At 55.6% G+C, this 22,187-nt stretch overlaps 1 protein-coding gene across 2 annotated transcripts in view; it reads right to left on the bottom strand.

Moving 5' to 3' along the window:
• Positions 1-21,750, bottom strand: part of LOC123353431 (adhesion G protein-coupled receptor E2-like) — a 32,945-nt gene extending 11,195 nt beyond the window's left edge. For both annotated transcript variants that reach the window (XM_044994502.1, XM_044994503.1), the window contains exons 1-9: positions 21,694-21,750; positions 17,271-17,327; positions 16,145-16,282; positions 15,285-15,440; positions 14,581-14,736; positions 9,751-9,885; positions 7,732-7,863; positions 544-593; positions 14-115 (exon numbers count right to left, since the gene is read on the bottom strand). In XM_044994502.1, coding sequence (XP_044850437.1) covers positions 14-115; positions 544-593; positions 7,732-7,863; positions 9,751-9,885; positions 14,581-14,736; positions 15,285-15,440; positions 16,145-16,282; positions 17,271-17,327; positions 21,694-21,724 — 957 coding nt within the window. In that variant the 5' untranslated portion in view covers positions 21,725-21,750. The remainder of the gene's footprint in view (positions 1-13; positions 116-543; positions 594-7,731; positions 7,864-9,750; positions 9,886-14,580; positions 14,737-15,284; positions 15,441-16,144; positions 16,283-17,270; positions 17,328-21,693) is intronic.
• Positions 21,751-22,187: the final 437 nt, after the last annotated feature.

The following is a 22,187-nucleotide window of genomic DNA, read 5'->3' as shown; positions in this document are numbered from 1 at the left end:
TTTGGCTTGGCACCTGCAGCTTTCCCTCGGCGTTCTGAGAGTTCATCTGCTTCAGCTCTTCCAGCTCCGCCTTGCAGAGACGTCCCACCTGTGCCTGGGAGCTGCCCAGGAGGTTCTGAAAAACAAGGCCCAGGCCTGGCTCAGGAAAAGAGATCACAGAATCGCAGCCCACCTCCCCCAGGCCCAAGAGGATCCCTTGGCTCAGAAGCCAGGCGCCAGAGGAAGCACGGGCAATGCCCTGTCTGGCCCCTAGGGGATGCACGGCGTTTGCAAGGGATGGTGGGGGACGGCGGTTGCAAGCTGAGGTGTGTTGCAGCAGCCTGATGCTGCTGATCCTGGGGGGTGAGAATCACCCTGGGGGCAAAGTCCTGGGCCATGGCTGGACTGCAGGGGCTCCAGGGACTGGCCACTGGCTCTTTGCCCAGGGGCGAGTTTGGCCCCAGAATCCTCGTCGGGTGAGATCAGTGAAAAGCAACGTGGCACTAAAGGGGAATCGGGGTCTAATCCCCCCCACCCCCACCCCGGTGTCTGTGCCTCACTCACCTTGGCTCCGGCAGAGTTGTCATCACCCAGCAGCAGGGGGCAGGTGAGCTCTGGGGATGGAAAGGGAGGAGGAGTGAGAGATGGGTGGGGGGAAATGCGGGGTCTGGCTGGGTAGGTGCATGCACCAGAGCCAGGCACAGAGAGCAGGACTCGTTCCCTCCAGCAGGGGGAGCAGTGACCCCCCCACACACACACACACAGCCCCACACATGTGCACAGCCCCTTCTCCCCATCCTCTGCCCACAAGCCGGTCTCTGTGAAAGGATCCCTCCCCCCTCCCCGTCCTAGGGGGACTGAGCCGCAGTGAGGTGGGGGCTGTGGAATCATCCCAGCCGTATCTCCCCTCAGCCCTCTCCCCCCAGCTGTGGGTGGTTCTGGGGTGTGTTGGGGGGGAGGGAGAATCCAACAGGGAGCCCCGGGCTGGCCCCACAGTGGCCTCGAGTGGCCCCTAGGCACAGACTGCGCCCCCTGCTGCCTCTTCCCAGGGCAGAGAATCCAGCCGTGCAGCAGGAATACAGGCACTGCTGCGGGGGAGACGCCCGGCCCTTGGCTGCCCTGCTCACCCCTCCCCGGCCTGGCCCTGCTCCGCTCCCAGAGCCAGACCTGGGCTCGCTGGTGCCTGTGGCTCTGAGACAACCGGAAACACCCCAGTGGACGGACAGGCTGGGCTGGGGGATGGGAGAGCCTGGAGGCTGAGCCCTCCCCGGCCAGGGCTGAGACCCAGAGGGACCCCGTCCATGGGGGGCAGGGGGGCTGGTGCATCATCCCAGACCAGTTCCCAGCTCGCTGCCCCCTCAAGACCTCTGCCTGTGTAACCCCAGGCCCTGCCCAGCCCCCCAGGTGCTCCCTCCACACCCCCAGCGGCAGGACCCACCTTGGCACAGGGTGATGCTCCTGTTGAAGAGGACGTAGCCAGTCCGGCACTCACACAAGTAGCTCCCATTGGTGTTGATGCATGTGGCCTTGAGGCTGCAGATATCTGGGATCCTGCGGCAGTCTCTGATGTCTGAGAGGGGAAAGCGTGGGTTGGGAGGGGGTCACACGCAGCATGGCAGGAGCACACGGGGGCGAAGGACCATGGAGGCACCCACTACCCATTGCAGGGGGCGTGGTCTGAGGGTCAGTCTGTCTGCTCCATCTAACCCCCCCCCCATTCTATTCTCCTTTCTTCCCTGCTATGTGCAGGGGCCCAATCCCTGCAGCACAACCCCTCCCCCACCCTCCAGATCAGGGGGCCCAACCTTTTCCAGACCAGGCCCCTGTGATCCCCTCCCTGCATCAGCCCTGACAGAGCGGGGTTAAGGGGGGGCCGAGCAGCCAGTTAAGCTGCAAAGGGGAAGTGACTCAGGCTGCGTGCAGGACGCTGGCTAGAAGGAAGCTCGCCTGGGAGGGGACAGGTGGGGCTTCTCTACAGCCCGAGGGCTGGGCCCAGTGGTGGGGGCCTGAGGCGAGGGGGGGGGCTAGGAAGCCCCGAGGGGGGGCTAGGAGCCCCGGAGGAAGGGTTTCACTAGCAGGCATAGGAGAGAGGGGTCTGGCTTTGAAAGGCTCCCCCAGAATGGGGATCACAGCATGACCTGGCCGGACGGCCGAGACACGGGGCAGCCGCGACTCCAGGAGCTGCAATGGTGGAGGAGAAGAAAGGGGGCGCAGAACTGGAGCTAGTTGCCAGAAGGGGACGCCATGCTCAGCGTTACAGACCCCAGCCTCATGGGTCCTGTCATGGGATCTCACCCCCACTTTGAGCTTATGGGTTCAAAGATGGGGACCCGCATGTATTCTGCCACCATGTCCTATGGGATCTCACCCCCACTTTGAGCTTGTGGGTTCAAAGATGGGGACCCGCAGGTATTCTGCCACCACCCTATGGGATCTCACCCCCACTTTGAGCTTGTGGGTTCAAAGATGGGGACCCGCAGGTATTCTGCCACCACCCTAACCCTTAGGGTAGGGTTCCTTCTCGCTGCCACCACTCAATTAGGAAATGTGAATTGAGACACAGTCCTTCCCCAAAATCCTAGGGGATTCCAAGAGCCCCAAATCCATGGAGTTCTTACACCCAGGAGAAACAAACCATTCCCCCTGCTTCCTCCCCCCTCCCTTTTCCTAGGAGAGATACCGGGATCCAACTACAGTGGGATACCTCCCCCTCCCCTTTCCCTGAGAATCCACCCAAGGAAAGACCAACAAGTCCTTAATAGAAAAGAATTTATTAAGAGAACAAAAAGAAAGTACAGAATCTCTATGAGCCCAAGCTGGACACTCATAGGGTATAACCTTATCAATCTCTGGAGAGAATCCCCTCTCCCCCTTTTCTCAGTAAAAGCAATATCAGCAAACAGGAATAAAGCATTTCCTTTAGCAAACACACAATTGCAAATATAGAAATCAAATCATAAGACTAATTCGCCTTTCTAATTAATACTCACTATTAATTAGTAGAAACTACTCCAGGAGAACTTGGAGACATGACTGTCCTCTTAGATTCAAAAAACAGTTCTCTCACAGACAAAGGCTTCCCTCCACAGAGATTTGAAAAAATCTTATCTCTGATTGGTCCTCTGGTCAGGTGGTCACCAGGTACTGCATGTTAACCCTTTACAGGTAAAACAGACTTTAACCCTTAACTATCTGTTTATGACACGCCCCCCAAATCGCCAACAGTGGGAACTACTGGTGGTGATTTCCTCCTAGCACTGTAACATAAACAGATAAACAAAACACATGCACTATTACATATACTACTAAGTATGTAAACAACAAGATATTTGACACTGAAGAACACTTTGTATGCATTTGAGCGGACATACTTGGCAACGTCCTTGCCCATCCCCTCCCAGTGGAAGGAATGTTTTTAACCTGTTTTTGCTTTGTTGACCCCAGAATGCCCACTGGGATGTCATGGCCCAAGCTTAAGAGCTTGTCCCAGTACTTAGTTGGAACTACCAACTGTCTTTGAGGATGCTGGCCTTCCTGGTGTTCACCAGAAAGAATGTCCTTATATAAAAGTCCTTGTTTTACAACAAACTGGAATTGGGTAGAAGAGCTGAGAGGCGGTGGGTTGCTTCGTGCCGCCGCCCAAGCTTTCTTAAGGCTGTCATCGGCTTCCTGCTCTGTCTGGAACTGTTCCCTTGAGGCGGGAGACACCAGTTCCTCTGGGAGTGATGTAGGTGATGAGGTTGTTTCCGTTGACTGTGAACCGCTCTCCGCTGGTGCACAAGGTGATATTTTAGGCTCTGGCTGAGCCTCTTGGGTAGAGTTGTCTGCTGCTTCTGCCAGTTTAGGCCCGTTGGCGCCCCCTGGCGGTGGAGTTGCAAGCGCTGGCGTCAGTGCTGGCGCTGGTTCTGCCGCTGGTTGCTTTTCCAGTTCCGGTCCTGGGACTGGATGTACTATGGCTGCTGTAGTTGTTGGCATGGGATCCGGTTCCACCACCTCTGTCTGGGTCTCTGGTAACACAGACAGGGTCCTGGTGGATGGCTCAGGAACAGGGATGGGAGTGCCTGCTTGTTTGGCCTGGCCGCGGGTGACCACTCCCCCCCTCTTGGCCAGCTGCACATGGTTGGCCAAGTCTTCCCCCAATAGCATGGGGATGGAATAATTGTCATAGACAGCAAAAGTCCTCTTTCCTGACCAGTCCTTGTACTGGTCTTCAGGGATGCTGTACCCATGGCAGGTTGTTTTAACCTTTTTTAAGAAGGCCTGTGTCCTCACCTGCCATGTAGGTGGGAAATTTCTTGGGATGGAGAACAGTGCCTTCTGGTGTTGGCCACACCCCTCTGCAGTCAGTGAATTTTATGTGTGGCTTGCTGGTGTTGCTTTTTGGTGCTGGTCACACCCCTCTGCAGTCAGGGAATTGGGTTGCTTGCTTCCCAATTCCTAACCCTTTCTATTCCCGAGAGACTGAATAGAAAAGAAACAAAACCTTTTCATTTGCAAATGTGTAGTTGCTGTTTGCTGATATACTGAGAAGACCCAAAAAAAACTGGTTTGTCCTGTTTCTAGCAACTTGCTAAGTACCTCACAGTAGGGGTCCTTCTAACAAAGCCTGTTAGAAAACTTGCACCTCTTCCCTAGCTGTTTTTAAGCGGACAGAAAGAAAAAAGAAAAGAAGAAGAAAAAAATCCTTTTCTAACACAGCCCGTTAGAAAACCTTTTTCCCTCAGCTAAACCCAGCTGAAAATTTGTTTCAAAGAAAAACAAAAAACAATCTCCCTCTCCTGGCTCCCAAGAAGGTGGAAACCTGCCCTGCAACTCTCCCTTGCAATTGCTAAGTACTCTCTGAGCAGGGAGTTCCTTGCCTCCAGAGGATTTTAAAAGACACAGGGAAAAAAAAACCTGGCTGGAGGGTTTCTCTCTCCAACCCCCAAACCTGTTTTCCCTGTTGGACGGGATGAGCTCCGAGGAGCACCTCCCCCCACCCAAGGAATCCTGATCACACAAAGGAGGGACACACCTCCTTGCAACCAGAGCTAAAAATGTTTCGCTCTGAACTGTTAAAAACCTCTGGCTTGAGAATCGTTATCTCCCCAGCAAACCTGTGAGGGCACTTCCCCCCACCTAAGGAATGCACACACCTCCTAGGGAAGAGTTTTTCCTCAGCATAGCCAGCAGAGAAAAAAAACTCCTCCTAACCCTGAAAACTGCTTGAAACTTGCCTTTTCCTCAAGCTGCCTGTCCAAGCAACAAGAACGAAAATCTGCTTCCAACAAAGCCTGCTGGAAACTTAATTCCCTCCAGCCAACCTGGCTGAAACTGTAAACTCCCTCTTCTCTCAGGTTGCTTTCCTGCTCTAGAAGAAGAGAATAGCTCCCTTCAGCGTAGCCCAGCTGAAAAAAACTCCTTGTAACAATGGGTTCGAAACTCCGCTGCCACCATGGGTCTACCCTCACTTGAAACTGGGCGGTTTCAAAGTGAGGACCCGCATGTATTCTGCCACCATGTCCTATGGGATCTCACCCCCACTTTGAGCTTGTGGGTTCAAAGATGGGGACCCGCATGTATTCTGCCACCACCCTATGGGATCTCACCCCCACTTTGAGCTTGTGGGTTCAAAGATGGGGACCCGCAGGTATTCTGCCACCACCCTAACCCTTAGGGTAGGGTTCCTTCTCGCTGCCACCACTCAATTAGGAAATGTGAATTGAGACACAGTCCTTCCCCAAAATCCTAGGGGATTCCAAGAGCCCCAAATCCATGGAGTTCTTACACCCAGGAGAAACAAACTATTCCCCCTGCTTCCTCCCCCCTCCCTTTTCCTAGGAGAGATACCGGGATCCAACTACAGAGGGATACCTCCCCCTCCCCTTTCCCTGAGAATCCACCCAAGGAAAGACCAACAAGTCCTTAATAGAAAAGAATTTATTAAGAGAACAAAAAGAAAGTACAGAATCTCTATGAGCCCAAGCTGGACACTCATAGGGTATAACCTTATCAATCTCTGGAGAGAATCCCCTCTCCCCCTTTTCTCAGTAAAAGCAATATCAGCAAACAGGAATAAAGCATTTCCTTTAGCAAACACACAATTGCAAATATAGAAATCAAATCATAAGACTAATTCGCCTTTCTAATTAATACTCACTATTAATTAGTAGAAACTACTCCAGGAGAACTTGGAGACATGACTGTCCTCTTAGATTCAAAAAACAGTTCTCTCACAGACAAAGGCTTCCCTCCACAGAGATTTGAAAAAATCTTATCTCTGATTGGTCCTCTGGTCAGGTGGTCACCAGGTACTGCATGTTAACCCTTTACAGGTAAAACAGACTTTAACCCTTAACTATCTGTTTATGACAGGTCCCCTCCCCGTTCAGGATACACCAGCCCCGCCCCTCCCCTGGAGCACTAGGAGACGGGTGGGTGGGCTGCGCCCAGGGGAGTGCAGGGGAATTGGGTGCTGTCCCTTTAAACTAGTTTCTTTGCTCTCTGGTGGCACTCACGGGGGTCTATGGCAGAAGCCCGCAGACCCCGACATGCGGCCAGGCCCTGCACAGCTGGAAAACAGGCTGTTTGGAAGCCAGCTGGATCCAGGGGATCCCCCTACTCCTAACACTGCGCAGTCAGCAACGGCCTGACAGCATCCATTCCTGGACCCTGCTGTGACCCCAGGCCCAGGGCCCCGTGGGGCAAATCCACCGAGCCCTCGGACGGATGATGCCAGCTTGACACTCGCTGCAGATCCGGCCTGTGGAAGCTGAAGCCGGAAGAGACCTGCCCAGCCTGACCTCCAGCATAGCCCCAGCCGGAGTCACCAGCCAGCAGGTCACCAATCCGGCCCAAACAGAGGGGACTTTATTGCCCTCGCTGGCTCCTGGGGCCTTTCACCGCTGTGGAGAGTCTGATCTGACAGACGGCCCCGCCCTGCCCAGGCACAGAGAGCCCTGCCGTGATCTAGCCAAACGCTGGGGGGCCGGACACCCACCAGGCTGCCAACGCAGGTAGCGCCAGCTGCCAGGCAGAGGGGATACACGGGGGATGTTGGGCTCCATGGTGCAGCAGGGTCACTCACCCCGTGCAGGGAGTGGGGTTTTCTAACTAGGGACCCGGCCTGTACATGCAGAGACGCACTCGTTCCGGCCAGCCAGCCCCTGGGGAGCCTGCAGTCCTGTCTGGGGCAATGAGAGAAGGAGAAGCAGAGCAGGGACGAAAACCCCTTGAAGTCAGTGGTGCTGCACCAATTTACACCACTGGGGCTCTGGCCCCCACTTTGTGACCATTTCACATACAGCAGCACTGAGTTTGTGACGACGCATTGGGGACGGGCGCATCACCAGTCATTCCCATGACCGATTCTCCCGGAAATCCCAGCCAGGAACAAGTGCTGGAATTCGACACTGCTGGGTGGGTGGAGAGAGACACCGGACCCCTGGCTGCCCTGTTCACCCTTCCCCAGCCTGGCCCCTGCTCCGCTCCCAGAGCCAGACCTGGGCACGCTGGTGCCTCTGGCGCTGAGACAACAGGAAACACCCCAGTGGACGGACAGGCTGGGCTGGGGGAGGGGAGGGCCTGGAGGCTGAGCCCTCCCCGGCCAGGGCTGAGACCCAGAGGGACCCCGTCCATGGAGGTAAGGGGGGGGCACCATCCCAGACCAGTTCCCAGCTCGCTGCCTCCTTGGGCAAGACCTCTGCCTGTGTAACCCCAGGCCCTGCCCAGCCCCACAGGTGCCCCCTCCATGCCCCCCGCAGCAGGACCCACCTTGGCACAGGGTCGTGTTCCTGTTGGAGGGGACGTAGCCGGCCCGGCACTCACACCGGTAGCTCCCGATGGTGTTGATACACGTGGCCTTGGGGCCGCAGATATCTGGGGTCTTGTTGCACTCGTCGATGTCTGAGAGGGGAAAGCGGGGGAGGGGGTCAGACACAGCACGGCTGGGGGTGCATGGGGGGCGAATGACCATGGAGGCAACCCCCACTGATTGCAGGGGGCGTGGTCTGTCGGTCAGTCTGTCTGCTCCATCTAACCCCCCCCATTCTATTCTCCTTTCTTCCCTGCTATTTGCAGGGCCCCAATCCCTACGGTGCAACCCCTCCCCCATCCCCAGATCAGGGGACCCAACCTTTTCCAGACCAGGACCCTGCGATCCCCTCCCTGCACCAGCCCTGACAGAGCGGGGTTAAGGGGGGGCCGATCAGCCAGTTAAGCTGCAAAGGGGAAGTGACTCAGGCTGCGTGCAGGGCGCTGGCTAGAAGGAAACTCGACTGGGAGGGGACAGGTGGGGCTTCTCTACAGCCCGAGGGCTGGGCCCAGTGGTGGGGGCCTGAGGCGAGGGGGGCTAGGAAGCCCCGAGGTGGGGCTAGGAGTGCCGGAGGAAGGGTTTCGCTAGCAGGCACAGGACAGAGGGGTCTGACTTTGAAAGGCTCCCCCAGAATGGGGATCACAGCGTGACAGCCGCGACTCCGGGAGCTGCAATGGTGGAAGAGTATCAGAGGGGTAGCCGTGTTAGTCTGGATCTGTAAAAGCAAAAGACGTTTTGGAGCATGAGCTTTCGTGGGATGCATCCGACGAAGTGGGTATTCACCCACGAAAGCTCATGCTCCAAAACGTCTGTTACTCTATAAGGTGCCACAAGACTCTTTGCTGCTTTTAATGGTGGAAGAGAAGAAGAGGCACTGAACTGGAGCTAGTCGCCAGAAGGGGGTGCCACACTCAGCGTTACAGACCCCAGCCCAATGGGTCCCCTCCCCATTCGGGATACACCCAGCCCCGCCCCTCCTCTGGAGCACTAGGAGAAGGGTGGGTGGGCTGCGCCCAGGGGAGTGCAGGGAATTGGGTGATGTTCCTTTAAACTAGTTTCTTTGCTTTCTGGTTGTGCTCACGGGGGTCTATGGCAGAAGCCCGCAGACCCCGACATGCGGCCAGGCCCTGCACAGCTGGTAAACTGGTTGTTTGGAAGCCAGCTGGATCCAGGGAATCCCCCTATTCCTAACACTGTGCAGTGAGCAGTGGCCCAACAACGTCCATTCCTGGACCCTGCTGTGACCCCCAGGCCCAGGGCCCCGTGGGGCGAATCCACCGAGCCCTCGGATGGATGATGCCAGCTCGACACTCGCTGCCGATCCAGCCTGTGGAAGCTGAGACCAGAAGAGACCCGCCAGGCCTGACCCCCAGCATAGCCCCAGCCGGAGTCGCCACCCAGTGGGTCACCAATCCGGCCCCTGCCGTGATCTAGCCAAACGCTGGAGGGACGTGCTCCCGCCAGGCTGCCAATGTGGGTAGTGCCAGCTGCTGGGCAGAGGGGGATACACGGGGGATGTTGGGGCTCCATGGTGCAGCGGGGTCACTAACCCATGCAGGGAGTGGGGTTTTCTACCTAGGGATCTAGGCATGCGGGTTAGTTTCAGAGATACTGGTAAGCTCAGTGACGGTGCATTAACAGCATCGCCAATGCCAAGCAATCAATAAAAGCCCCAAACCCTGAGCCAGGCTGCAAAAAAGTCATGAGATTAAAAAAACTCATGATTTTTAAACCAACAAAAAATCCATTTTGGCTTCATTTTGTTTGACTCTGGTTTGGGAACTGTCGGTCACCCCAGCATAACGTTTGCAAGTTTTTCCTCCACCACGTGGGCCAGGCCCTAATTTTGATTGTAGCCAAAAGCGAAATCATGTGACGCCGGGAGGTGGGGCTTTAAAGCAACACCACGCGTTAGCAACACTGCAGACAAGCCAGAAGCATCACGCCTTTGCCACAACTCTTTCCAGCTCCCGTTGTACCTGTGCAGATCTTAGCCCTATCCATTTGACTCTTCCCAAATCCCCAACTGCATGTACACATGTAACGCCCTGGCATGTTAATGCAGTTCCCGTGGGGCTCACAGATTGTGGCGTTTCGCTGGCACTCGTCGATGTCTGCAAGGAAAGAGAAAGCACTGGGTCAGGCTGATCTAGGAGCTGGACCTTGGGCACTGGGGGACGCTGCTGGGGGATAATCCAGGCGTCTGACATGCACCGTGCGCTGGGGAGACGGAGCTGGTTAGAGCCAGGAGTTCAGTGACTGGATCAGCGAACGGGAGCAAGTGGCTATTGTCCGGAATGAGCCGCTCCAGCTGGGAAGGGAAAAGCAGCCCTGCCGGGACACGCGCCTGCTGCTTGCTAAAGCTACCAAGTGAATCTGGCCGATGCCCAATGCCGCAATATCAGTGCAGACGGCAATGCCTGAATGAGCCGTCCGCCCCTGGAGGGGACAAATGGGGAGCTGCTTTGGAGGAAGGGGATAGAGACTAACACGAGGGCAGGTCTAATGCCTGGATATCAGTCAATGGGGTGACCTCCTCTGCACCCCACGACCTGCCCTGGGCACCCCCTTGCACACAGGACAGTGCAGAACCAGAGGGGTTCAGAGACAGGCAATGAGAATGATCAGGGGCTGGAAAAACCCTCTGCGGAGAGAGATTGAAAAGACTGGGACTGTCACCTTAGCGTGAACAGAATAGGGGACGTGTTAACAGTCTATAAATGACTGACGGAGATAGAGAAGGGAGATGCGGAGCTTCTGTTCTCTCCACCTCATAACAGTCAGGGAAGTGAGAAGAGGGGAAATTTGAAACTGAGCCAAGGAAAGGCTATTTCACACAATGTGTGATTAGCCTGTGGAACTCCCCACCACAGGAGTCCCTGAGGCCAAGAATTTAGCAAGATTCCAGGAGCGACTGGACATTCCTACAGATGATGAGAACAGCCAGAGGGATCATAGTTAAAGGGCACAAACGTTTGGGAAGAGAGAGAAAACCTCCTGCTGTGGGGCTTCAGCCCAGCTGAGTATTAGAGACCAGGATGTGAGGGCAGATTATCCCCCGGCTGCCACTTCAGGGCTCTTCCACCGTCCTCTCCAGCATCTGGCTCTGGCCCATTGGAGCCGGGATACCAGGCTAGATGGGCCTCAGCTCTGATCCTGTCTGTACTGTGCAGGTGCCAGCATTACTTGTGTCTCAGCCTGGCCAGCACCTGGTTTTGCCCCTTCAGAGGCTGAGCTGCTCCCGGGGCAGACTGAACCTGTCAGAACCTACTGGCTGCATCCTGCCAAGTGCTGCCTCCTCCGCCCCTCGACCCTGCGACACTCGCGGGTTCTCCTGACAGCACGAAGGCGGCTCCGCATTTCCAGAACCTGCTTTATACCGGAAATGACATACAATAGGGTTCCACCCCCGAAGGCTTCCAAGAGTTCATGCGGGATGGGAACGGAGCTTCCAGCGTCCTTATCCATCCTGTACTGTTGCGTTTGGGATGTTTATAGCGGGTAGCGCCGCAGCTGGGGCCCTGTGGTGCCAGGTGCTGTACACACATCCAGCCACAGCACAGCCGCTACTCCAAAGCGCTTTCCCCAGCTCTGACACTCTGTCTGCTGGAGAAGGGGCGCCATGCGCTGGGTTCTCGGTGGTGCGGCCAGAGCTCTCCCCTCCCTCGGGCACACGGGTGTCCCAAGGCTTCCAAACTCGCTCCGAATTGCAGGGAGCTCTGAGATTGGGTGTCTCTAGTGGCTTAAGTACATGGGGAAAATGAGGGTAACAGCTCCTGTGGAATCGCTCCCCGTCCGGACACTCTGGTCTGGAATAATCAGTGCGCTTCCAAAGAGAACCGTGATCGCCATCAATTCCCCCCGGGGCCAAGCCCTAGGGATTCTCCACACGGCTCCCGATACCAGCTATCCCCGCACAATCCCCGGGACGCTGGCTGAGATACCTGCGGTGCTGATTTCTTCTTGTGCCTAGACCCGCCCCAGGGCACTGGCTGGAGTTATCCCACGCGGCCTGGGGCTGGCGCAGGAACGGCTGGGCGAGGTCTCTGCCAGGGGAAGTGTTTGAACCAATGGGCTCCTGAGTTCTCCCAGTGCTACGGGCCTGGTGCTCTGCGCCCCCAAAACGGGGGTGTAACGGGCGGTTTCCATGGGAACGGCCGGCTGAGACTTGACACAAGCTCGAACTACTGGCTGAACGTCGCAAACAAGGGCCTGGAGCGCCCCGGCCCCTTCTCCGGTCGGGCCGCCCTGGCTGCCTAAGGGGGCATAATGGCCCCCCTGGGAAACACCCTCCCAGCCAGGGGGCTCCCTGCCAGTGTGTGGCTGGAAAAGGCTCTGCTCCCAGCCCTGAGGGAGGGGCCAGATTGGGAGTGTAACTGGGGTGCCCTGCGCTGGGGCTATTCCCTGCTCCCCAGGCCCATAGGGGGCAGAGCGCACTGTGCTGTACGTGGACCATACACGAGGCCCCTTCCCAGGCTCAGGGGCACTAGCAGCCTGGATTCTGTGTGCTGGGGACAACGAGGGCCCCAGCTGCCTCCCCAGAGCCTCCCTGCAAACCTAGGGGTTTATTCCCAATCCAAACACTGAGGTAGGGGAGATCCTGCGCCCACGCACTGGGGCAGCAGTTGAGGATCACAGCTGATCACAGCCCAGGTGAGTGGATCAGGTGCCTTTGCTGCAGCTGGCAGCAGCCTCTGGTGCAGCACCAGGCCTGGAATGAGCCCAGGGGTGTGTGTGTGTGTGGTGGGGGGAATTGAGCAGGGTGTGGTGGGGGCCAGGGGAGAGCTCACCCTGGTAGGTGTTCCGGCGATCCCCAGACAGTCGTTAATATCTGTAATGCAAGAGGGGACGCTCTGTACAGTCCTGGCAGGGAGACGTTCCCCGTATCCAGGGGCGGCTCTAGGCACCAGCAAAACAAGCTGGTGCCTAGGGTGGCAAAATGTAGGGGGCGTCCCCTGCCGCTGGGGAGGGCGGGAGGCTGGGCCGGCGGACCTGCCGCAGTCATGCCTGCAGGAGGTCCACCGGAGCCCCGGGATGAGTGGACCTGCCGCAGGCATGACTGCGGAGGGGGCGCTCGTCCCGCGGCTCGGCTGGACCTCCCGCAGGCATGACTGCGGCAGGTCCACTGGAGCCCGGGACGAGCGGACCTGCCGCAGGCATGACTGCGGCGGGTCCCCTCTTCCCGCAGCTCCGGTTGAGCTCCCGCAGGCATGCCTGCGGCAGGTCAACCGGAGCCGCGGGACCACGGCACCCGCCGCAGTCATGCCTGCGGCAGGTCCGCTCGTCCCGGGCTCCGGTCGACCTGCCGCAGGCATGCCTGCGGGAGCTTAACCGGAGCCGCGGGAAGAGGGGACCCGCCGCAGGACCGGGGAAGGGCGGCGCAGCGCACCGCGCTGCTTGGGGCAGCCTGATTTCTAGAGCCGCCCCTGCCCGTATCACCCTCCCCCAAACCCCCGCACTGAGCCGGGTGACGGAACCCAGGCGACCGGGCCCCCAGCAGCTTAACAATCACAGGCCTGACTCTCAGCTACGCTCAGGTGGCACTAGGCTGCTCTGGCAGCGGAACGGCCACCGGAGAATCCCCCACCCTGCAAAAGGGGCCACCCCAGCTGGTGTGGAGCTGCTGTCGGGGTCCTGCACCCACCCTGCTCCGAGCCCCTGACGTAGGGGCTGAGGCTGGTGCCCAGCACTGCAGCTATTCCCTGCCCCCCAGGACCCATGGGGGAGGATCGGGGTTGTGGCTGGGGCACACTGTGCTGTGGCTATTCCCTCCTCACCAGGGCCCATAGGGGGCAGAGCGCACGGTGCTATTTCCATGGCCCAGACACGAGGCCCCTTCCCAGCTCAGGGGGACACTAGCAGCCCAGATGCTGCATGCTGGGGCCAGCAAGGGTCCCCTCCCCTCTCCCCAGCGCATCTCTGCAGCACAAGGAGTTTGCTCCGTGGGTCTGTTTATTCCTCATCCAAGCGCCGGGCTCAGGGGTGAGCCCGGCCCCATGTGCTGTAGGACAAGGAGCAGACAAGGCCACGGCCTATCAGAGAGGGGCCAGGAGGCCATTTGGCCTGGGCCGCAAGTTCAAAGGGGACTCAAATTTAGACACTTAATTTTGTGGCATTTGATAAGTTTTGCAACTTGTTTTTATGAGCGTCCCTATTGGACCAAAATCAATGTGACCCACCTTCTCTCAGCTTAGAGCTGCAAACTCAAGCAAATAAGAGATGTGGTTTGGTAAGACATAATTTTTTTGTTAACTGATACAGATTTTGTCAGATTAAAGAGTTTAAAATGTTCATAGATATTGTGTGTTTTTGTCACTTTGCCTGCGTCAGTGGCTTCAGGTGAAGGCACCTTCAACGTGCTGAAGCAGGGAAAGAACTATCACCGTTCAGCTCTGGGACAGGAGCGTGTGAATGGGCTCCCCATGCTTAACATCAACTGTGACACTGCACGACAGCGAGATTTTTCCTCAATAATTAGTGCATTTGCACAGAAAAAGGTTACAAAAGCATTTGTTATATATAAAAAAAATCAAATTACATCTCACTCTTTTTTTGGTGCCTTATTTTGTTTTCATGTGTCGTCATTTTGTATGTTTATTATGGCTGGGGGCCTCAACAGCTGGAAGTGGCCTGCACCTCTCTGGACCTCTGAGAGGGCCTGGGTGAGGGTCACGTCTCATCACAGCCTTGCTGAAGCCTCGGGCCACTGCCAAAGCCGGCAGCAGCCCCAGTGCAGCGCCAGGCCTGGAATGAGCATTTGTGTGTGCAAGGGGGGGGGTCTCAGCAGGTGGGATCAGGGGAGAGCTCACCCCGGCAGCTGTTCTCACTCACGTGCGTGAACTTCGCTTTCCCAGAGCTGGGCTCGTAGGCATCGATGCAGGTGCAGTAGTAAGTCCCAGGCCTATTGGTGCAGTTTGCGTGGGGTCCGCAGTCTGCCGGGCTCAGGCCCTGACACTCGTCAATATCTGCAACACAAGAGGGGATGCTCTGTACAGTCCTGGCAGGGAGATGTTCCTGTAGCACCCACCTGCACTGAGCTGGGTGATGGGACCCAGGCGACTGGGCCCCAGGCAGCTTAACAATCACAGGCCTGATTCTCAGCTACGCTCAGGCGGCACTAGGCTGCTCTGGCAGCGGAACGGCCACTGGAGAATCCCCCACCCTGCAAAAGGAGCCACCCCAGTTGGTGGGGAGCTGCTGTCGGGGTCCTGCACCCACCCTGCTCCTAGCCCCTGATGTAGGGGCCGAGACTGGGAACGAGCACTGCAGCTATTCCCTGCCCCCCAGGACCCATGGGCGAGGATCGGGGGTGGGGCTGGAGCACACTGTGCTGTGGCTATTCTCTCCTCACCAGGGCCCGTAGGGGGCAGAGCGCACGGTGCTATTTCCATGGCCCAGACACGAGGCCCCTTTCCAGCTAAGGGGGACACTAGCAGCCAGGCCTGGAACGAGCATGTGTGTGTGCAGGATGGGGAGGGGGGGTCTCAGCAGGTGGGGCCAGGGGAGAGCTCACCCTGGCAGCTGTTCTCATTCGCGAGTGTGAACTTGGCTTTCCCAGAGCTGGGCTCGTAGCCATCGGTGCAGGTGCAGTAGTAACTCCCAGGCACGTTGGTGCAGCTTGTGTTGTGTCCGCAGTGTGGCGGGCTCGGCCCCAGACACTCGTTAATATCTGTAATGCAAGAGGGGACACTCTGTACAGTCCTGGCAGAGAGACGTTCCCCATATCACCCCCCCAGACTCCCGCACTGAGCTGAGTGACGGGACCCAGGTGACCGGGGCCCTGAGCGGTTAGTGCTTAAGGATTCTCAGTTACCCATTTCTGCTGCTGGAATGTCGGAAACAGCCCCCGCAGCCTCCTGTCCCAGGTACGGGGGGTTCGGCCCCACAAACACCCAGATCCCCCTTGTGAGGTCCGGGATCCCTGTGTGTTGGGGTGGGGGGTAACAAGCTACCTCACCTCTGCCCCCTCCCTCCTTAGATCCCTGTGGGCGGGGGGAGGGAAGGGGAAGTACAGCCGGGGGGGCTGCCCCATTCTGCTCCCGTGGGGCCCCTCTGCCCCTGCACACTCAGGGGCTGATTAGGGCCCAGGCTGGGATTCAGACAGGTCAGTGTGATGGGCCCCCCCCACCTCGTGCCCCATTTACAGAGACCAACACTCCTGGCTCCTGCTGCAGCTGCTCCTGCTGCTCACTCTGGAGGCCTGGGTTCGATCCCCAGGAGGGCGGCCCTCACCCGTGCTGCTACCCCCCCCCCTCATTCCCCAGCCGGGCTGAGCACCCCCAGCAGGCCCTGCAGTCAGTGGAGTTGGCTGCTCCGGCCCTTAATGCCCTGCTCTGTCCCAGCCCCCGCAGGACTATGTGGGAGCCCTGTTACCGTCACAGGGCTCTGTTGGGTCGGTGAAGAAGCGATTCCCACTTGGCTGGTATCCATCCAGGCAGGTGCAGTGGGTGCTGTTCACACACTTGGCATTTGCTGGGCACAGCATATGGCTGTTGCAGTCTCCAGTGGTACCTGCAGGAGTGGGAACAGCTGGGCAGGGTCAGCCAGTGCAGAACAACTCCTGTCCCCACACCCAGTGATATCAACTCCTTTCACAAGCCCCATTCACTGATTTTTGTCACAGACAGGCAGAGCAGCCGGCACCTGGCGGTGGTTCAAGTGAAACGTTTTTTATCTCACCCAATTTTTTTCCTTTTTGTTGCTGTCGTCGTTACTCTCATTAGCATCAATTTCAAACCAAAACCTCACTTCAAACTGGAAAATGGGATTTTTTTGTTTTGAAAATTATTCCATTCCCTCTCCCCCGCCCCCCGCATGAGTAAAACCAAACATTCCTCTGAACCAAATCGGCATTTTCTGGCAAAAAATGTTTCCCTGGAAAATTCCTGCCCGGCTCTGCCCTGGATTGACTGAGAGCGGAATCAGGCGCGAGGCCAGTTTGGATCCTGAGCTGCCTCCCATGACCCAGATTGTGACCTGCCTACGGGGGCTCCTGGATCCTTTGGCTGCCCGGTGTTTAGGGCTCCGCTGGGATCCGTCCCTCTGGCCAGCGTGAGGGGAAGGATCCCAGCGCAGCTCAGCCGGCTGCAGGGCTTGGGATGGGAGCAGACACAGCAGGGGGGGCGCAGCACTGGTGGACCCCAGTGAGTCAATGGGAATTTGCCCAAATCCCATCTTGGGATTCGCAGCAGAGCTGGGCTTGGAGTGCAGAGTCCTGACCCCAAACACACCCCCAGCTGGGCACGTGGGTCCCAGGTTTCAAGCCAGCCTGATTTTGGGAGGGGGGGGCAACAAATGCCACTTCTAACGTCTGAGCCATTAGGGGCTGATCCCCTATAAACCCACCCCAAGACGCCCACGCCAAGGGGCTGCTCCCGGCTCCCCAGACCCCTGACTCTGCTCTCCTCCCACAAGGGAACGGGACCGGAGGGGGCGGAGGCCGGAGACCCCGGGCAGCCGGTAGCTCTGGGGAAGGTTAGCCAGGAGGAGTCGGTCTTACCTTGTACACCATGATTCTGGGCCACGGTGCCCCACAGGCACAGGGCGATGCAGAGCCCTGGAAGGCAGAGACAGAGTGAGGCCCCATGGGCAGATGGTAACCGCCACTCAGCTGCACACACCACCAGCCGCCCCAGTCCTGCCAATCCTGGGCCAATGGCCAGTCAGGGCCCTGCCAATGGTGGAATTAAAAATGCAGAAACCTGGTGCACTGGGAAATCAGCCCCAGCTGGGATCTCTGGTCATATTTTTACCTGATTTTGGTTGGGAACTGGACTTTTGGCCAGGGCAACTGGGTCTTTTATTGTGTGTATGAGCAACAAAGACCAGGAGCCCCCATTGTCAGAGCTGGATTTATATTTAGGGCGCCCCTAGGCACAGGGGCTCAGTGGTCGTCCTCCCCGCCTTGGAGCTCCAGGGGCCCTGCCGCCTGGAAGCAGCTGGAAGCTAAAGGGTTTCCCTGTTGCCTGGAAGCTCTTTACCTCCATGAGTGGCAGGAGAACCCCACCACTTTTAACTTTTAGGTGCCCTGCCACCCAGTGCCCCACTGCCCAGCACTCCCACCCCCTCTTCCCAGAGCTGCCCCATGAATTCCCACTGAGACCCACTCTCCCAAGCCCTGCCCCCTGGCCCACACTCACTGCCCCCTGGGAGGTGACGCTGTCTGCCGGGTGGAGGGAGGAGCACTCCAACAGCAGAGCTGTGTGGGGCTGTCTCCCCCTCAGCCATCCCTGCCCCCTGCTGGGACCTGGGAGGAGCAAAATTTGAATTGTTAGGCACCCAATAGAATGCCGGTGCCCCTAGGTATGTGCCTCCTGTGCCTAATCGGAAGTCCGGCCCTGCCCATTGTGCCAGGAGGTACCCAGAGCCAACCAAGATCAGGGCCACATCATGCTCAGTGCTGCACAGACACACAGTGAGCCAGTCTGTGATCCAAAAGGCTCATGGCAATAGGCAAAGGGAGGAGCATTCTCTCCACTTTACAGATGGGGAAACTGAGGCACAGTGAGGGGTAATGACTTACCCAAGTCACCCAATGCGTCCATGCAATGGACAAACCCACTTGGAAAGGGGAAGCACCGAGGCGGGGATGGGGTGAAAAGATAACACAGGCTGATAACATAGAAAAATGGCTAGATGGTCGGGCTCAACGGGTAGTGATCAATGACTCCATGTATAGTTGGCAGCTGGTATCAAGCGGAATGCCCCAAGGGTCAGTCCTGGGGCGGGTTTTGTTCAATATCTTCATTAATGATCTGGAGGATGGCGTGGACTGCACCCTCAGCAAATTTGCAGATGACACTAAACTGGGAGGAGTGGTAGATAAAATGGATACAGAGGAACCTACAAAAATTAGAGGATTGAGCCAAAAGAAATCTGATGAGGTTCAACAAGGACAAGTGCAGAGTCCTGCACTTAGGATGGAAGAATCCCATGCACTGCTACAGACTAGGGACTGAGTGGCTGGGCAGCAGTTCTGCAGAAGAGGACCTAGGGGTTACAGTGGATGAGAAGCTGGATATGAGTCAACAATGTTCCTTTGTTGCCAAGAAGGCTAATGGCATTGTGGGCTGTATCATTAGGAGCATTGCAAGCAGATCGAGGGACATGATCATACCCCTCTATTCAACATTGGTGAGGCCTCATCTGGAGTACTGTGTCCAGTTTTGGGCTCCACACTACAAGAAGGATGTGGAAAAATTGGAAAGAGTCCAACGGAGGGCAACAAAAATGATTAGGGGGCTGGAGCACATAATTTATGAGGAGATGCTGAGGGAACTGGGATTGTTTAGTCTGCAGAAGAGAAAAATGAGGGGGGATTTGATAGCTGCTTTCAACTGCCTGAAAGGGGGTTCCAGAGAGGATGGATTTAGATTGTTCTCAGTGGTAGCAGATGACAGAACAAGGAGTAATGATCTCAAGTTGCAGTGGGGGAGGTTTAGGTTGGACATTAGGAAAAACTTTTTCACAAGGAGGGTGGTGAAGCACTGGAATGGGTTACCTAGGGAGGTGGTAGAATCTCATTCCTTAGAGGTTTTTAAGGTCAGGCTTGACAAAGCCCTGGCTGGGATGATTTAGATGGGGACTGGTCCTGCTTTGAGCAGGGGGTTGGACTAGATGACCTCCTGAGGTCCCTTCCAACCCTGATATTCTATGATTCTATGATTCCAGGGACAGTAACTTCCTGCCTGTTACTACAGTAGAACACCCACATGTGCTGATCCTGACAGTTTTCCTGGCTAATGCAAGATGTGATGGGATACTTAGCATAGGTGAATAACACTATAGGAAGCCACAGGCCACCGTTCCAGGCCATGTAACTGCCAGAAGTGTATATACAATATAATGTTATCTGCATTAAGCACATACTATCCATATTAATATAAGTAATGTGAATCATACCTATTGATCATGTGATATATTATATTAGCCCAGCATATATTGGTGAACACTTCAGAAATAGATTTAACCCCCACCTAAATAATTCAGCTAGTCCTAATGACCCAGATCCAGTGACCCCACCCCTCATTACAGTGCCGATAACCCCTTTGAGAGCTGCCAAGCCTGTGGCAGAGACACATTCTGTGTGGGACTCTCATGATGGGCACAAACGCGGCACATACAGCATTACGTTCTGCCAGCCTGGGAACTTACCAGTTAACACTTGAGTGCTCCCTGGTGGTAGAGAGGGGAACAGGATGAGGAGGCGAAATACTTGAGAGACAAATACTTGGACACAAATCTGACATCAGGAATCATAAAATTCAAAAACCAGTGGGAGAACACTTCAACCTCTCTAACCACTCAGTGACAGACTTGAAGGTGGCAATTTTGCAACAAAAAAAACTTCAAAAACAGACTCCAAAGAGAGACTGACAAACTCAAATTAATATGCAAATTAGATACAATTAACTTAGGTTTAAACAGAGACTGGAATGGTAGGGTCATTACACTAATTGAATCTATTTCCCTATGTTAAATTCTCCTCACATCTTCTAGGTCATCTCGATTATCACTTCAAAAGTTTTTTTTTCTCCTGCTGATGCTAGCTCATCTCAATTGATTAGACTCTTCCTGTTGTTATGCATACTTCCTCCTTTTCATGTTCTCTGTATGTATAAATATCTCCTGTCTGTGTGTTCCAGTCTATGCATCCGAAGAAGTGAGCTGTAGCTCACGAAAGCTCATGCTGAAATAAATTTGTTAGTCTCTAAGGTGCCACAAGTATTCCTGTTCTTTTTTTGAGAGAAATAAAAACTAAATATGTGTTTTAAAAATGTTATACACAGAAATAAGCAACAGAGAAAGAGAGAGAGAGAGAGAGAGAGAGAGAGAGAGAGAGAGAGATGTCTCCTGGCCCCTGTCTATGGACCAAATTTTGCTTATTTACCCCACTTCGGTTCTGGTGTAAATCCAATGACGTCAATTATCTCATTAAGAACTATTATTACTGTAGCAATATTTTGGAACCCCAGCTTTGTGCCTCTACAGAAAGCTGCCTCAACCAGCTACCTGGAAATGCTCCTCCTGTACTGGCTCTATGTTACAGCCCCCAGGCACAGTGGGCATTCCCAGAGGTGAGCAGTGTGGCCAACGTACTCCTCCACTCTGGCTATTGACAGCTGCTGGAATAGTCCCTTGGGGCTACGGACAGTGGAGGATGAATCAGGGAAGGCTTTGGGCTACTCTGCTTCCAGGGACCAGACTGATCCACAGTTATCCCCTGGGATTCAGTAGCTGTGAAAGTGGTGGAAAGCCATCTGGGATCCCTCCATGCTCTGGTCTCATAGTGAGCCCATCTCAGATAGACTCATAGATTTTAAGGTCAGAAGGGACCATTATGATCATCTAGTCTGACCTCCTGCACAATGCAGGCCACAGAATCTCACCCACCCACTCCTGTAACAAACCCCTAACCTATGTCTGAGTTACTGAAGTCCTCAAATTGTGGTTTGAAGACCTCAAGCTGCAGAGAATCCTCCAGCAAGTGAGCCCATCTCAGACAGCCCCAGGAATCTTGCCCAATAAATCTAAGGGCATTTCAGTGAGTCTGGATGGAGTCTCAATTCGTGCAACATGAGCATTGGAAGGAGCAGAGGAAATTTCATGTTACACCAATGTAGCGTATGCCCAGGTGTAAATTCTAGCTCAAGGACACAGACCCAGCCTTGCTCTGACCCAGCTGGCATGCCAAAAATTGAAGCGTGGCCATGCTTGGGCAAGTAACAGGTACTCACTCAGGGCAGCCAGCCCTTCTTGCTCCCATGGTGACACTTCTATTTCTAGCTAGATGAGAGCTAGCACAACTATGTCTTCTCAAGCTGGAACATTCACCTTCCAGCCCCAGTGCAGACAGACCCATGGGCCCCTCTGGACTCTCCTAGCCCCATCCAAATTCAGCCCATGGACTTTGTTCCACTCACCCAATGGATACATGTCACCTCGGGTTCCCATGGTGGCTCAGATTCTGTCAGGGCAGGTCGAGTTCTGAGGATTCTGAACTTTGCAGCTTCCTTATCTTGGAGAAATTAGACAGGAAACCAAGTTGACTCATTTCCTGTTGCATTATAATATATTAACCCACAGTACTGCAAACATGAAAGCACTATCTTGTCGGCATGCCCTGCTCCCCTTCCTTCTGCCCTACCACTTCTCCCAGACCCATAAGCATTTACTTTGCTGAGTACCTATGGGGAAAACTGACCACAGTGCAGAGGGTCTAGCACCACTTCACAGAATCACAGAAATGTGGGGTTGAAGGGATCTCAGGAGATCAAACAATACATCCCCATGCGCTGAGGCAGGACCAAGTGAACCTAGACCACCCCTGGCAGATGTTTGTCCAACCTGTTCTTAAAACCCCCCAATAACAGGGATTCTGCAGCCTTCCTAGGTCACCTGTTCCTGTGCTGAACCA

This window comes from Mauremys mutica, chromosome 20 (assembly GCF_020497125.1).
Source record: "Mauremys mutica isolate MM-2020 ecotype Southern chromosome 20, ASM2049712v1, whole genome shotgun sequence".
Taxonomy (NCBI): Eukaryota; Metazoa; Chordata; order Testudines; family Geoemydidae; genus Mauremys; species Mauremys mutica.
The sequence above is the reverse complement of the archived record's forward strand: the minus strand, read 5'-3'. Positions and strand labels throughout refer to the sequence as shown.